At 44.0% G+C, this 17,357-nt stretch overlaps 1 protein-coding gene across 1 annotated transcript in view; it reads right to left on the reverse strand.

The window, feature by feature from the left end:
- Positions 1–17,357, reverse strand: part of USH2A (usherin) — a 499,855-nt gene that overhangs the window by 105,078 nt on the left and 377,420 nt on the right. The window contains exons 51-55 of the mRNA XM_053912470.1: positions 14,073–14,296; positions 12,440–12,644; positions 9,965–10,162; positions 9,160–9,314; positions 7,041–7,239 (exon numbers count right to left, since the gene is read on the reverse strand). Of these exons, the coding sequence (XP_053768445.1) occupies positions 7,041–7,239; positions 9,160–9,314; positions 9,965–10,162; positions 12,440–12,644; positions 14,073–14,296 (981 nt within the window). The remainder of the gene's footprint in view (positions 1–7,040; positions 7,240–9,159; positions 9,315–9,964; positions 10,163–12,439; positions 12,645–14,072; positions 14,297–17,357) is intronic.

Below are 17,357 nucleotides of genomic sequence, written 5' to 3' on the forward strand. Positions count from 1 at the left end.
GCTACAGACTAATTCGAGAAAAGGCAGTATATGAATCCGTTATTTTTCTTCTATTTTTTCGGTCTTGCATGTTCCATGCTGTCAGAGGACTGGATTACTAAGCGGCTTGGTTCAAACACTGTAGGGCGAGTACCCTCTGCCATCAGGTGCAGATGATTTACATGAACTAGATGACCTTTCCCACAGATGACTCTGTAAAACTCAATAAAATCAACACATTTCAACTGGGTTTTGCTGTCATGTTAAGTAAGTCCCTACTGGTAGTCCTTAAAATGAGATATATGTGAAATATTAGCAACAGGCAATGAAAAGGGCACGCCAATTGAAAAGTACTCATGAATTGATCAGGGTGGGAAGAGGGAAATAAAGAGGTGTCTCCGAGGAACCCTTCTGACTGTAACTTAATCCTGAAGTGGGAGAGAAGGAGAAAAGAAAACATCACTCAAGTGCTGGGCCTCGGCATCGAATTAAAAGAGCAGGAAGCAGCAGTTGGAGAGTGGAGAAAGGCAAATGCGTGGAGAAAAGCCAAGTATTTAACATTTCGGCGTAGGGAAGATTACTGTGTCTGCAAATTACCCGAATTTCCCTACAGGGAATCATGTTCTTTTGTTAAAGGAAAGAGGCATATACTATAACCAAACTCATTACAATTACACTTCCAAGTAACATTACTTTCCAGAATAAATGTGTGTTAAAAAGGGACCATAGATAAGTCTGCCTGTGGATCATAAAAATATGATCTGGAAAATAAAACCCACACCTATGGAAGTTACATTTGATATACTCTATAAAGAACAGCTTGTTTCTAATTTCTAATCGCCAGATAAATAGCCAGGAAAAGGCATTTTTGTCTAGTTTAATATTGGATAGCAAGTGCTACTCCAAAGGACTCCTCTAGTTATTCTGTAGTGTCATCTGTTATGTTCTGAAGAATTACCAAGTAGCCCTAAAGAGCACAGCATTCCACAAGTTCTTCAACCAACTTGGTTAGTGATTAATTTACATGCCGAGAGGCCCCGGTCACTCCGAAAGTTGCTGATAGGTGGTCGTCAAGTATTGATAAGTAACCTTGGCACCAGCTCACCCAAACTGGATGCTCAGCCCACCTCACTCACACGCGTCCAGTCCTGCCACTGCGAAGCACTTCCTCCTGCCCCCATTTACCTGTGATCCCACTAAGTGGTCCCCTCAGGGCATCTCTGCTCTTGGAGAGTCCTGGGAACTTCCGCCATCCACAGGCAACCTTGGCTGTGATGGGTAGAACTGTATCAGGAGTCTGCTTTAGGTTAATCTGATCCTCTGTGAAAATCGGGATGTCCAAAATGGACACATCAAGACATCATGAAGTCACCGCTGCGGTGGGTTTAGACTGTGATTTGTTTGACAAAATCTGGGTATTTCAGGAGCTCCCATGCTACACAGTCCCTTTTTCTTGATAGTACCCTCCGTCACACTCTCAGTGGCTCCCACCTCACTTCGGGAAGCCAATTTCTGGCCCCCTTGTGAGCCGCCACGGTCACTGTCCACTTCTTGAATCAATTTGTTAACATATGGGTTCAGCTGGCATCTCACGGAACTGGATGGAAACATCAAAACCAAGGCCTCTGGCGTTGTCAATACCTGTAAGAAAACTCCACGACTTTCAGTTCTGATTCCTCGCTACAAGTTTCTCTGCATAATTCTATACTGTAGAATATTTTACATATAGAATATACAAGATAGTTTATAATTCTATATATCTTCATTCTATATTGTGTGCAGAATTCTAGGTCTGAGCTAAGGTCTTTCTTTCCGGTATCTTAGTGATCAGATTCATCTCAAGAAGCTTTTCCGAGATGGGTGAAGTCTTTGGCAGACTCTCTTTCCAAACACAGATGAACATGACGGCTACTTTTAAGATAGTCCAAAGAAAGATCCTTGCTTTTGATTTTCTAACAGTATTTTAATACGTATTTTTCTTCTTTGGAGTCTGGTGTTGTATTAAGCTGAGGCCATGGTTACCTGACATTTTCAGGCAGAGTTTTCTTCTCTAGAAATGAAATGTGGCCTCAAATGGCAGGTCTGATTCTGCTCAGGGGCTTGTCAATGAGGACACGCATCACAGGACAACAGGAGTCGGACAGCACTCTTGGGACAAAAATGTAGTGGCTGTCCAGGCCAAGTTCCCTGGGATCTCTGAGATGTCAGGGGGAGATTTTTTCCCCTTTAAATATTAGTGTCCAAGCAGGTGTGGACTGTAAATCTTTTGGCACAGTATTGAATCTTCAAGGATGAATAAAGAAAGAAAGAACTAGTGGTTGTTGCTCTGTTGGTTTTCTCTCTCTTTTTTCTTTTTCCCATGTAGGAAGGTACAACGCTTTCCTCAGAGCTGGAAAAATTAAAAGAAGATGAGTTGTCCTATCTGTCTTCCCAGGTCTGATGTCGGGTGGTCTGCGGTCAGGCAGTACATGGGGCAACACAGCCCCGAGCACTGGGAACTGCAGAGAACGTTCCGGAAACTCTCCTGCAGACAATTACAGAAACTGCCGCTCAGTCCACACCCTGCCAGAGGTCAGGGCTGGCTTCAGGGGCATGGGCCCCGTGCTTGTAAGGGCCCCATGCTGGATTCAATCCTCCCCTATCACAGTCTTGAAACCCTTAATGATTTCTGAACATGGGGCCCCACATTTCATTTTGCCCTGGGCTCTGCATGTTACGTAGCCCACCCTGCCTGAGATTTAGATATGTTTGACAGTATCCTTTTTCTATCTAATCAAAATGGGCCCTGGCTGGTGTGGCTCAGTGGACTGAGTGCCGGCCTGCGTACCAAAGGGTCGCCGGTTTGATTCCCAGTCAGGGTACATGCCTGGATTGCAGGCCAGGTCCCCAGTAGGGGGTGTGTGAGAGGCAACCACACATTGATGTTTCTCTCCCCTTCTTTCTTCCTCCTGTCTCCTCTTTCTAGAAATAAATAAATACAATCTAAAAAAATGGAATACAGGCATTCAGATACTAGTTTACTACTCAACACATATTTTGAACACTTAATGTGTGTTCAGCTCTGTGACGAGTGCCCATGACAGCATGGGTGATACATGGGCAAATAGGAAGCTACCGACTCTCTCCTTAAACAGCTTTCCCTACTCACTGAGGAACAGGTTACAGGAGAAAAGGACATGGCAGCCAAGTATAATAAATGCTATGACAGGAAAATGGAGGATACGATGGGAAGATAGAGAATTATCTCAATGGAAAATCCCTTTATAAAGAATGCCCACGCTTTGCGCTATTGATGGTCAAACTCTGTTTTCTCTTTGTCTGAAAGGGGTGTGTAGGATATCTGCCTCAGTGTAATTATAGTGCATCTTCCGCTACAGCTGGCACTGTCCATTCAGCTTCAGCGCAGGAGCTTCGCATGGGCTTTCTAGAGGACGCGGATGGAAGGCAAGCTGTTCTCTCCTTGGTAACTTAATGCTGTGAGTCTTCCCTTTTAAGTGTAATGCAACGAGGAGCAACTTTCAATGAATTTTTTTGAAAATATTTTCCCTGGAGTTAAGAGACACCTAAGCCCTCATCCTATCTGCTGCTAAAGAGGACATGATTAATTCATATTGTTCTCAGCGGCCTTAATTATGTCATTAACCCCTCTTCCCTGCCATTCGGGGGCCCCCAGCTAAAGCGGGTAACCCAAAGTGAAACAATGCCGCCGCAGCCATCCCGATTGTTCTGTGCAGGCTGGTGGCTGTGTGCGGTCATGAGGGATATGAAAAGGTCTTTTATTGACAAGCTGCCATGTGCTCTTTGCATTAGCGAGGACGAGAAAATGACGGCGGCTGCCCCTCCTTCCCCACGGGACTCCGCTCAGTGAGATAGCAGAGAACGCTTCAGTTTACTTAAAGCATTGATAGCACCTCTAAATAATTAACTGAGGACTTCCTGTCTTCAATTACTTAATGCTTTTTTTAACATCTTGAGAGGATTATAAGCAATTTATGGATTTCACGTGATGAGTGCATTCGCCACTATTCCCACAAAGCATTTACGGGATCATGTTTCCAAAGCTTCGAGGTAATTAAAAATAAGCATGGAGACAATGGGGCTCAGGCGAGGCGCTCCCTGTCGTTTCTGAGGACCTGGAGTTCAGGCTCCAAGATGACTGCAGCTACAGCTTCATTAGTGCTCCGCGGCCACACAGGGACCGCCAAGGGCTGGGCGATGACCAGGAAATCAAAGCACTCATCCCACAGGGTTCAGGCGGCGCTTCCGTCAAACATCTGAGATAAAATGTGAACTACATTTGATTATTTCAGTTCCTTCCATGAACTCCGTAAAATAGTCATTCGCGTAGCAAAATACTTCTGTGCTGAGTTTGGTCAGGCAGCTACCCGTGGCACTGAAGTTCGCCTGGCAGATAAAATGCGTTCACACTACAGAGATGTCAGGTTTTACGTTATCTGAGGCCCATCTGGCACCACTGCTACCCCACAGGAGCTACACAGGGGAGGCTCTGAACTTGGTCAGGTTTTGCTGAATGAGGGTTTATCTCCTTACTCAACAAAGAACTCTCTCTTAGGGCCACACTGCACAAGTGATGTGTGCTCTAAATCCATCTAAACCACTACAAATGGACCAAACGGATTCAAAGGCTTCTTTCCATTTTGTAAAAACTCAAATTATGTGGAAACAACTTGAAAGTATTATTCTAAGAAAAGAAGAATTCTGGCATCAAATTATTGTATAAAATCCTCTTTGATGTGAAACTATCCATTAAAATGACAATAAAAGGAAGAACTGGTGGAGTGATGGGGTTTTTTTTAATCTTTGCAATTCTTTTATAATTAATGAGGCTATCAATCCTGTTGGTTTGAGCATTACAGTTGAATTTGGTCTGTTGGCATATAAATGCTCATTTCTAAAAAATGCAAACCAGGGGAGTTGGCCACAGTTCAAAGTCAATGCCAGCTAAATGGACATATACTGTAAGAAGAAGAAAACTCCTTCGCCTAGTATCCCAGTTTCTTGTGAAATGTTTACTGGCACCAAGTCTTCATGCACCTTCACTTGGCTTTCCGAACTCTGTAATTAACTTCCGTCGCCCACTCCAAGCCACTCTTCTAGCTTCTCGCCCTGCGTCCTGTAGAGCCTTCATTTGCAGCACCGGCTACACGGTATTCGCAATTATTCTTGAACTTGCCACTGTCCCCTATGACTGGGGGCTTAAGAGCAACGATTAATTTTAGTTATTTTAGAGCACTTAGTAGACTATCTAGAACATGGCGAGCAGACAACACATCTTATTTTCTTGGGGATGAAATAATATTCTGATTTTTTTCACAGAGGGAGGCCACGAGGCCCTTGGGACTCCAAGACACCCTCTGTGTAGGTCTTTCAAAAGTGCGTATTAAAACTATCCCTCACTTAATCTTAGAGGAATATGATGAGATTTCAAATGAGTTGGAATACAAATGGTTCTTTAAGATGATAAAGCGCCAGCTGCATGTAAGGTTTTATCATGTAAAACAATGCTATTTCAATGATTTTTTGAAGGTTTCGATTCTAAGTGATAGAAGACCTTAAGGGACACACTGCATCCTCTGAACTGACGAGGGCTCTCCCCATCGCCATTCTCATCGATTTTGGATTTTGCTCAGGACCTTCAGACAAGGAACGCAATGTGCTGGTCCCCAACTATGCATTAAGCACCTTCTGCAGGCTTGCGGACTTTTGGAAGACGGGGGAAACCTGTCAATAAGTGCTTGCTTGTTTGTCAGGGAACTGTGGACTAGATCACAGTGGATTTCTCTTTCCTCCTGTGCCTCCTCTAAAACAGACGCAGACACTCAGGTCCGGGCTTCTCTGCCCTTCTCTCTGAGTTTCACTCTCCCCAGGACCAATGTCCCCTGCAAAGGGGTGGGGTCCAGTGGAAGGAGAATGCTCCCTCAGGAGGCCGTGGGCCAAGGCTGGGGACCATCGGGAGAGAGTAAGTTTGTCAACACTGGCCTGTGGTCTCAGAATTGAAACCTCTGCCACTGTTTGGAATGATTTAATAAATCTAAATAAGGAACGAAGTTACTTAATCTCTCAAAGAGCCCCTTTCTTTAAAATGGGGGTGGTAGTTCTCTACACTCACAGGTTTGTGATGAAAATCACACTAAACAATACATGTCAATTGCTTAGGACAGTAGTTGGCACGTATGAAATTCATTTATTCCCACGAACATTTACTTAGCACCTACCGACATGTCAAGGATCATTCTAGGGACTACAGGTATGGTGTTGAACTAGGCAGAGAAGCTCTGCTCTCCTAAAGCTTACATTCCACTGGGAGGAGACATAAAAAGACAAATAATAGGAAAACAAAATAACCGGCAGTGGGAAGTCGATATGAAAATGAAAACAGGTGACGTGGTAGTGAGTTCGGGAAGCCACACCCAGGCTGAGTGCATCAGAAAACGCTTCTCTCCTTCAGAAGTGACATTCAAGGGAAAACGTATCAATTATTAGCATAATCACCGCCAGTAATTATCTAACATTATATTGTACTATTATAATACTATTGAAGATATTATAAACTGTTGTAATAAACAGTACATAATAATACCATTACGGATTGATGTTAATAACAACAAGTTGTCACGACCAGTCAACTGTCAACTGTTCTGTGTTTTAATTACCTATTAGTAGAGACATGTTAGCCCCTGGCTGATTTTCCCCTGCCTTCCAATACATGCTGGGCGATCCTAGTCCCATTATCTATGAGCGTATCCTTGGGGAATGAAAATGCGTCTTGCCGTTTGTTTGAAAAGAAAAAAAGTGAATACCCATGCAAAAACCCTACACGTAAGAATGCGCATCAAAGCCAAATATAAATTATTGCTGAAGTTATCTGCTGTTGTGGCTGATTGCTGCCAGTGTGGGCTCTCCTGTTCGTGCGGGTAAGTGGGCTCTGACCATATGTCAAGAGAATGCGTCCTTTTGAAGTGACCTCATACATCAAACACTCACCCCTGGGAGGCATGGCCCCCCTAACCACAGTGACAGACTCTTGCAGTGGGTGTTACCTGTGACCGTATGCTGCCTCCTGTCAGCGGTGCCAGAGTAGATGAGACCTTCCCCAACCTGCCGGAGCCGGTACTCTTTAATGATGCCACGTGGTTTCTCCGGCGCACCCCAACTCAGGCGCAGAGCGTCTGCGCCGGGCGCGGTGATGCTCGGGGGCGGGACATGCTGCGGCACTCCTTGGGTAGTAGCTGCAACTATCTGAAACGTGGGAATTACACAGCAATTTATCGTGAGTGTACACTGGGTATTCTGATCAATGAGCATGTCACTTTTGTTTTAAAATGCTGATGTCTGGCCTGGTGTACCGTGAGCAGGGGCTCCGAGAAGCAGCCTGCTTCTTTGATCCCCGCACCGCGCCCCCAACCTCCTATTGAAACAATAAAATCTGACCTTGAATGCATTACAGGAGTCTCAGACTACCGTTTATCACAACAGCTTCAACAACAATTTTGACGGCGGAGTGCAGCCCTCAGTTTAAACAAGTCAAATCAGGCTGGCAGACCGTCTTCCTAGAGAACTCTTGACAACTCTCTTCCATATGGCCCATGAGTGTCTTTGCATTTTAACAGCCTGATTTGGTGCATTGTGAGCACCAGTAAATATGGAGCAAAACCCACATTCGAACTCGCTTGCATATAATCTGCTTTGAACGGTATAAACGGGCAGACTTTTTTCTGTACCTCCCGTGACCCCCAGGATGACTCTCTAGTGTGTGCACCAATGTTCTAGAAAAAGAATCAAGTGAGAAGAAAGAAGAACAAATCAACATTTCCAAAACAGGACCAAGTGAAATGGCGTTGCGTTTGTCTTTCCCACGGAGTTTCCTCTGACATCACCCTGGAACCAATAGTTTCGGCATCTGGGAGGTGTGAGCTGTGTCGGTGGAATCGTCGAGGCCTGTTCAGACCCTGACTTTGGACCGGGACAAGCAGCCGCCCCCGTCCTGGTGGTGGTGGTCTGGGGGTCTGCGAATGTGAGGCTGAATGCAGTCCGACTGAAGGTTGTCCTGAGATGGCCCTCGCACAGTGTCTGAAGATGCTGGTCGTCTAAGGTCCTAACTTCTTGTAAAGAGACACAGCTGTCCGTCGCAAGCTTGTGTTCTCCTGGGCGTCCTCTGGCCAGGCTGACTTCTGGGATAATGGCTCCCGTTTTCTGTCCCTCCTAGAGTGTTTGATTGTTTCTCCCAGTCTCCTCTGAGAGGTTTTCTTCCTTCACTGGGCAGCGTTCCCCAAGGCTCAGCCCCTGTGGTCTTCTGCTTGAATCACAGGCAAGCTCTCGCAAGAGCTTCCCTCACTCATCCTTCTAGCAAACTTCAGTCACTTCTTAATCCGCTTCTGAGTAGGTGTTTTCACTGAAAGTGCCAATATTATTTTCTTCCACCACTCTGCTATCTTCTCCATCTCTTAAATATATACTGAAACACTTTTAGCATTTTAATCTCAGCATTGCGCTTCTTTCTCTGTGCTATTTGCTTGCACGATGGCACCGTGTCCCAAGCACTCCTCTGTCCAGATTCCTTGAACATGCCCGGGACTCTTCCCTTTTAATCCTCTGCACACAGCTGACCGCTAAGTCCTGTCCATTTCGCCCCCTGACCGCTGCTGTATCTTTCTGATGTTCTCCACTCTGAGCCCCGTTCCCTGACTTCAGGTCTTCGTTATTTCTTGCCCAGGCAATGGAAGAAGTCTTGGAGACATTTTATTTTCCATGCCAGGCCCTTCTGCTGTTTTCTCTGTTTTTCAAGAACAGGCCATTTTTTGTCCAAATGGTATTTAAATCGAAACCCTTTTAAACTGAGTATTGGTTTGGGAATTATTATGCATTTATAAAAGAACATCTAAAACTAGTTAGTGGAGGAAAAGTGTGATAAAAACGATACACGGATTCAAGTTAATTTAATTAAATTAATGAAACATTGATATTTGGGTAAATCTTCCTTCCAGTGATCTCTAGTTTCAGGCATAAGCACTCGCACTCAATTAAGATGCCAGATGGATACCCTACGTAACACAATACTGAGAAAATAAATTTCTGCCACTGGAAAAATCACACACAACCCAGACATTTATTAGCATCGCAGTGGGTCATTCCATCCCCAGTGGAGGCCGACCCCCATACCTGGCTGCTGGTGGCACAGCCGGCGACTGTGCAAGCTTTCAGCTGGTAGGAATACTCCTGAAAAGGCTGAATTCCCTTCCTATCAGAGAAGCTCAGTGATGTTCCCCGAAAAAGTTCCATTCCATCTCGGAGAAGAACGTAGTAAAGGATCGGACCTACAGGAGGGGAACAACGCCTGCATTTGAGGGGCATATCCTTGCCACTTTTTACAAACAACGTACGTGGCTTTGAGTTCTGAAGAAATGGGATGCTATTGCATCATTCAGTCTTCATTTGCTCACATATCGCTCTGTGTTCCAGCCATTCTTTTTTTTTCCTTTTTTTAAAAATTTTTATTGTTATTCAATTACAGTTGTCTGCATTTTCTCCCCATCCCTCCACCCCATCCCAGCCAAACCCACCTCCCTCCCCCACCTTCACCCTCCCCCTTGATTTTAATTACATCCACTCTTAAGGAGATGGATTTTCAACATAGCTAATCAGAGTCACATAAGTTTATGTCCCCTCACTAACAAACACATTCACATTCAATACTAAAACTATTTTGCTTTCCCATAACTTAATTTGTTTGTTTGAAAGCAGCTCAGATATAGGCTTGGATTCAAGGGAAAAAATGGCTCAGAATTTATCAGGGCTAGCTATTTCACAAAATGAGTGATGAGTTGGCACATACCCCATGTCCACTTTATCAGGAAACACTTTTTAGGGGTTAAATGCATGCCAATTAAACGTAGATTACACTCATTTCAATTTGCTCCTGGATTTACACAACTATGGTATGGGTATTGTACAAGCAGCTCAGTACCATTCGGTTGTATAGGTTTCCTCCAGTTTAAGACAATTCCATCCTCCAGGCGATCTGTCCTGACCCACCGAGGGGGGCTCAGGCCTTGAGGCACATCGTCCTTCGTGCGGGCTCCGACAGCTTGGCTGAAGCCCCGCCCGTAGCCATTCCAGGCAGAGACCCTGTACTCATACATCGTGTAGGGCTCCAGGTTCACATCTAGACAGACGGACATCGAAGTACAACTTAAAAAAATTTGAACTTGTTTACCACCGTATTGAAAACAGACCTGAAAACCTTTAAACAATTAAAAGTGCTTGATGCTCTAATCCTATCATTGGAAACAAAACTCTCATGTCTTCACTCTTTCAATCGTAAAACAGATTTTCCATGTTCCATAGATGCAGAGATATGGAACGGCACTGACCAGAGAACGTGAACACATTAGAGAAATGCTTCAGAATGAGAAGCCCTGGACTAATGCACGTCAGAGGCTAATGCGTCAGAAGTTCTTGTTCCCTCTACTCCTGCAGGAGGCGGGCTTGTCAACAGTCTTTAATAGTTTCATCATTATAAACTTGGCCAATTCTTAAAGTGTAAAAACTATCTTATGAAATTGTTACATGAATTATAATACAGCTGTTATGAGATGCAGGACTTGGAACTTGGCTTATCGTGGTTAGTGAATAAAAATAACTGCAGACTCCACAATGTATTCCTCTGCCACCAAGCTAGAACTCAGTCAAAACCCAAACCACCCTTCTGATTAAAAGAGCAAAATCAACAACCTGCTGAGCTTTGTGGACTGGCAAAAATTTTATTAGCTTATCATCCACAGGATCCAATGCTGCCCCAATTGTCTTAGTCCGGTTTTAAGCTTTAATAACTTTGCAAGTACAAATGCTACAATTTACAAAAAAAAAATTACTTGGAGGTTTCTTCAGGTCTATTTTCCACTTATTGAATCTGTACATGTGGATGTACATGTGGTGGTTTTGTGGTGACTGGTTCTTAGGCGCAGTATCGGGAGTAGAGATCTGCTCCCCCCCAGCCACTGGCCACCAGCTCCATCTCCTTGTCTCCACAGGACTAATTTTCACTGCATCCTCTTGGGTTGTTTGACCACATTCTTTTTACATGCATCTCTAAGGATCAACTCTGCCCTGCCTACTTTATAGAGTTGGTATGAAAATAAAATACAATTACTTATATGGCAGAACTTCATAACATGTAAATTGCTATCAAATATAAGGAATTATCTTCTGTCTGCATTTTCTCTGGTAAGAAGGTATCTGCCCCTTGCTACCTGTGATGACCACCCATGGGTCTGCAGATTTCCCTTGCATTCTGGCTGGAGACTGCATTTCCCAGTGTTCTTTGCAGCTTGGTATGGTCACTTGACTCAGCTCTCAACAAGGGGAGGGGCAAGGAAGTGATCTGGGCTACTGTGCATCCCTTTCTAAAGAGGAAATCACTGCCTTACCTTTCTGGCTTGACCCATTCTAATGGGCTAAAACTAGGATGTGGTAACTCAGGCCACCCGATGTGGAGGAGGACAGCACCTGAATTGCCACGAGCCATGAAAAGGAAGGAACCTTGATCCCTGAATCACTAGGGGGCTGGGATGCCCAGCCCATCCACCTGCCCCCAGAAGGTCATTGTGCTTTCGAATCTCTTTACTAGAGCAGATCAAACTATCCATTGCTAGTAACTGTCATTTCACACTCTTCAAGCCTGTGTCCCATTTCTAATCTCAGCTCCTTATTCTCTCTTCCATTGTGTTTCTTTCTTCTCCCTTTTACTCTCTCATCTCTTACCCTTGTTACTTTGCTTTCCTGTGAGATTGTCTTTCAAAGATGCTTCCAGTGCATAAAAGCATTTCTTGCTTTACCCACAAAGAATCATTTGTTGAAATTTTACCTTTCCTCAGTGAACTCTTTTGCAGAGCTTTTATTTTCCCTTTGCCAGAGTTTCAAATTTTTTTTAAAGTTCATATCTCAAAATTATTTTGTATGTGATAGGAGGTTAGTTTTCTAATAACAGAGGGTTTTGGTTTTTTAAGAGGGTATGGATATTCAACATTGACTTGTTATTTGCCTAATTGTCCCACACGTCTGCCTTCAATAATTTCTTTAGCCAACAGTAATCCTTCAAAAACGCATATCACAGAATGTCATTCCATCACTACAAAGTTTTAATATCTACTCATTGATACATAAAGACGAACTGTTATTGTCTTCGTTCTTTATTCTCTACAGATTTACCTTAAAACAGCACCCATCCTTGTTTAAAGTTTGACTTAAAAAAATATAAACTAATAACTTTGCACAAATCCAGATTATGTCTTTAATTATTTTGCAACTACCTGACTGATAGGATGATGGAATTAAATGATATTAGGTTGAGTAGGGGTATGGTGTCACAGTGAAATCCGTTTGCATTCCGCAGCTTTTCCCACCTCTCCTAAGCCTCAGGCTGTGGCTCACTTCCCATTACCTGTGAAGGAGAATGAGTTTGCGGGTCCTGCGTGAACAGTCTCTTCCACAGAGGAGCACATTCCTTCCCCTGATGCCTTCTCTGTGGAATCCTGAGATGCTCTGATCACAGCGCACAGGTGGCTGGTGGAGTTGAAGTCACACCTTCCGCAATGCGCAGTGGCCTCCATAGAGGCCGGGCAGACAGTCCCGCACGCTTCAGGTTCCTAGGTCAGGCGGTAGGGGTGGGTGGGTGGCGAGAGGGGAAGAGGACTTTACAGTTTCACTTAGACACACGAGGGGTCGAGTTTTATGACTTTCACGTGAAATTTTCTTCCACCAAATTCACAGACGAGTATCTCGAAATTCATAAAAAAAGAAACAACGGCAGTCTGTGTTCCACAAAGGGCACTTACGCTGAAAGGACATAGATTTGGTTTCAAGATTCAGAACTATGGATCCTAGTTCCATGGCCTGTACTCTCAAAATCTCAGCTTCCGCAATGAGAAGATGGAACGTGAATTTAGCACGCGAGTTTGTTGTGTGAATCAAAAATCACCTGTAAATGCCTTACACTCATCGACCGATGTAATTAATAACAGTAGTCATTACTCCATTATCGTTACTTTGACTCTTTCCTAATGGAGCTTTCAAGGAAATAAAGAATGCGATATTTGGGGACCCACTCTTCCTGTGGAAAAGTATTACCCATACGAATTCCCCACCCCAGTCTTAGAAAATCTAAATAGTTCATGAACTGTCATTGTAAGTATTATTTATAATTGTAAACCTTTTCTCTGATAAATCTCTGGCTTTTTTATACTTACTTATAAGTAATAATATGTTCTAATCTCAGAAAATATTTCATCGTCCCAAGTTACAGGGATATAAACAAGTTAATGCAGGGTGGGGTAAAAGTAGGTTTACAGGTGTTCGTATGGAAAATAATACTGTAATCAATAAATAACGATATAAGAATAAACCCTGTGTTTCCCATACTCACAGCTGTGAACCTACATTTCCCCTGCCCTGTATTCTTAGAATGCAGAGTTCCACTTCCCCTTTCTTCTAGAGAGGTAACATTTTGTATTTTAAATAATTGTTACTATTTAAATTTGATCTACATTCAGCCTCTGTTATGTAAAATAAGTTATTGTTCCAAAGTTAGTCAAAGTAAAGCTGCTTCAGAAAATAGAGTATGATTTCCATTTAAATATGGTGAGCTGCACACCTGCCCTTCCCTCCACGTCCTCTTAAAGCTCGACCAATGCCAGTGAAGGAGCAGAGAAAGTGGAAGGGGACAGGAAGTGAACTCACACACACAGGGCCCTGCAAACATTTTTGGGAGCTGGGGGTCCGTGGATGGGGCAGAGACAATGTCACGTGATGTCTGTTTCTGTCTTTTCTCCTCGGGACAAGGGCCCCTGAGTGCTGGGCAGAGCTTCTGGAGAACAGCTCTTCGTTATTAATTCCTTTAGAATTCATTGCAATAACATCCATCACAGCGACCTCATTTGGTATTAATATGGATGTAATGTGAAAATGAATAATGCACACAGGAGTTTTTATATTCCCAGTTTAGAAAAATAGTGATGAACAATGTATTTCTCTCTCCATTGTCACATCAGGCCTCCAAGAGGTTTTCTGCCCATTACCTCCATCGTCATTCCGGCGGAAGTCTTGTCAGAGCACACATATTTCAGGGGATCATAGCCAACTCCACGACAGCATTTCTGGCTCTCTGGAATAAGCTGGGTCTCACAGCACTTCACTGGCACCGGGAGGTTCTTTTTAACATGCGCTTTAGATGCTCCACTGGAAGCTGAGCAGCATATGGTAGCTGACACATTCACATAAGCCTGCCCACAGCAGAACATCCCTGCAACAATCAAATGTGATATATGAACACGAAATTTAAAAAAGGGAAGAAAACGGAGGGCGCAGTAAAATTTGGTATAAAAATGTCAGGCTCTGGCAGGGGCTGCCATGATACAATACTTCAGGTAGCATGTCCCTCCCAAGGTGATGGAAGTGTGCAGTGGGGCGTCTCTCTTACCAAACACACGAGATGCTCGTTAGCTAGAGAGCACATGAGGGGAAGCGGTCCAGAAGCATTTGGTGGGGCCAGACTTCTCCAGGCTCCACAGAAAACACATCCGATTCCTATCATGAGGACTGCCCGCCCCTTGTGTGAGGACAATGGGGTCTGGCAGAGGGCCGGGCAGTTAAAAAAGGGGGACTCAGAGGAAATCTGCGGAAATCCACAGGGGAGGAAAAGTCACCCCGGCCCTCTGGCAGAAGAGGACAGAGTGGAGAGGTGGCCCCTTTCTACAATGGGGGATGCTACAGCGTGAGTCTTCAAGTTGTTGCCCGGCTTTGTCCAGGGCAGGGTGTCAAGCTCATTGTCACGGGGGGGGGGCCACATCAGCCTCGTGGTTGCCTTCAAAGGGCTGAATGTAATTTAGGACTGTATAAACGTAACTACTCCTTAACTAGGGAGCTGGGTGCTGCTGCCGGGTAGAAACAAGGTGCCAGGCCAGATAAAACAAGGTGGAGGGCTGGATTTGGCCCGTGGGGCTTATGTTTGCCACCTGTGCTCTAGGGCACAAATCTTTGCTTCTTGTGAATCCAGCAACAGCAGTGGCCTTTCCTTCTCCGTGAGGCAGACTGGCACCCACTGAGTGTGTCTGGGATCAGGCGCACCCCTTGGCCATGCTGCGTGGAGCCAGGCTGTATTCCAGGCCCATTGTGAGACCCGCGTCAGAGGCCGGGGCAGTGGCAGCCCTTGGAGGCGGTGTCACTGACTTCCACATCCATTGAGGATGTGTGTACCTGCGAAACCAAATGAACTTCTTTCCCCTCCCCAGTTCAGCTTAACCGCCTCTGTCCACACCATAGAAGAGACACAGCAAAGATTCAGACATATAAGCCTGAATTAATAAACAGTCCTCTGGAGTCAGATTAAAGCCAGAAACTAAGGTGCCTGCACCCCATGTTACAGTGCTACATCGTATTATACAGCAACGTGTAGCCTTTAGAGTAGCACGGTGTGACAATTTATTTTAATTAGGGTTTCGTGTATTTAGTATAGCCCTGACTGATGACATAAAGAAACTCAACTTCCAAGTGCGGTGGAGTCCTGAAGTGTTTCATCGGGTCTTGGACAAACACCTACATTGTGAAAGACACTCCTAATAACAGACCGACGAGGTTTCAGTGCTTTAAAAACACCATTGAATCTAGACACTGGCTTGGCCCATAGGCCTTAAGAAAGATGTTTACCTGCACGTGACTTCAAGGAACTCTGTCACTGATATGTTGACCCCTAAGAATATCTCCAAATATCTAAAACATCTGTACGTATGGTAAAGACACACATCGATCACAGCTGAGTTTCGACGTGCCATGTGTAAGTGGGATAGCTGCTCAAAGTCATTGGTTTAAAAGTAAATCGTTTTCTTCGGTGCCCTGTTAATCATTTTAGTCGTTTCAACCCTGCCAGGAAAAGTTCTCTTAAATAAATGCACACAGCAGCGCTATTGTGATAGCCTCAGTTTTGATTATGATGGATAAATATCTCAACGCACACTAAAAAGAAAAATCCACAAGTTTGCGTGTTGTATTATTTGGGTATTTTTCTGCAGCCTTCAGACCAGACATTTAAATACCCACCTTGGATTTTTTACTGTCATATTCTTTTCTCTGGCTGTTTTCTTAAGATAACTCATGCTTTTATTTTCAAGAGCAATCAGAATCTGAAAACTGGCCCCTTCGGGAGCAGAATACTTCCTCCCCCTCTACTCCCCAATTCCTTCCTGGTGTCGCCATGCTTTAAGTATAAAATCAAAATGCAGACGTTGACCTAATTCCAAACTCCTAATCAGTCATCTGATCGCTCTGAGGGACTTTTGACAGGTCCACTAAAATGTTGATAATGAACTGTTTTTACACGAGGACAAAAAAAAAAAAAAAGGATGCTTTCTTTCACACGGAGCTTAATCTTTGTTTCACTGGATTACAATTTTCCACCAAGATTTCACTCACATAACAAGAAGTGACTCCCTTTCTAGTTCCTTCGGTAAACCATTACTTCTTTAATTATTATCAACCTTGTTCCAGTGTGATAAATTGCTAATTACTTAATACCCTAATCAGCGTTCATTCTTTGCACAGATAAACTGTGACAGTGCCATTAATTTAAATAGTAATTTCACTTAATGGCCAGAATGGCACACCAGATTTTTATGCAGCATTTTCTGAAGCCTGCATCCATCACTGCGGTATTCTGACATAAAGATGTCTGACGTGCACTAACTCACTTAGGGCGAGCAGATGTTCCAGAGCAGGGTTTGGGAGTCATTCCCATGGTGCATCACTTCAGCATGAATGAGCTCAAATTCAGAGTCAGACCATCTTTGGAAACTGCATGGCAATAGCTTTTGACCTCTGCCTAATTTATCACACGTAGCACTTGACTTTTGAACTCTGACATGCAGAATGCACGATTTTAAAGACGCACCCCCCCAGAAACAAAATAGGTCACGGATTATGGGTGGATTGATCTATTTTTTTTATAGAGGCTCTTCATTAAATTTATACAAAGGTGGAGTGTCTCTTTGAACAAGATGCAGATGTCATTTAAGTGGCAGTGTAGGCACTGAAATATCAGATGTATATTCCTGAGATCCAAAAGCGTGTGTATCGTGAACGAGTATCTTTCCAAACAGCATAAATAGCCAATGGATAGCTTCCATGGTATTGGATACAACTGAGAAAATTGCGGAAGAATGAATTTTTGGCTCACGGTATTATGACCCCTCCCGATATGTTAACAATTCTTATTTAATGTCCAGCGCTGCCACTGAAAACAGACACACACACACACACACACACACACAAATGCAGGCCTGATGAATTTCTTCTTAGGTCTGCAAGACAGG

This window comes from Desmodus rotundus, chromosome 10, assembly GCF_022682495.2.
Source record: "Desmodus rotundus isolate HL8 chromosome 10, HLdesRot8A.1, whole genome shotgun sequence".
Classification (NCBI taxonomy): Eukaryota; Metazoa; Chordata; class Mammalia; order Chiroptera; family Phyllostomidae; genus Desmodus; species Desmodus rotundus.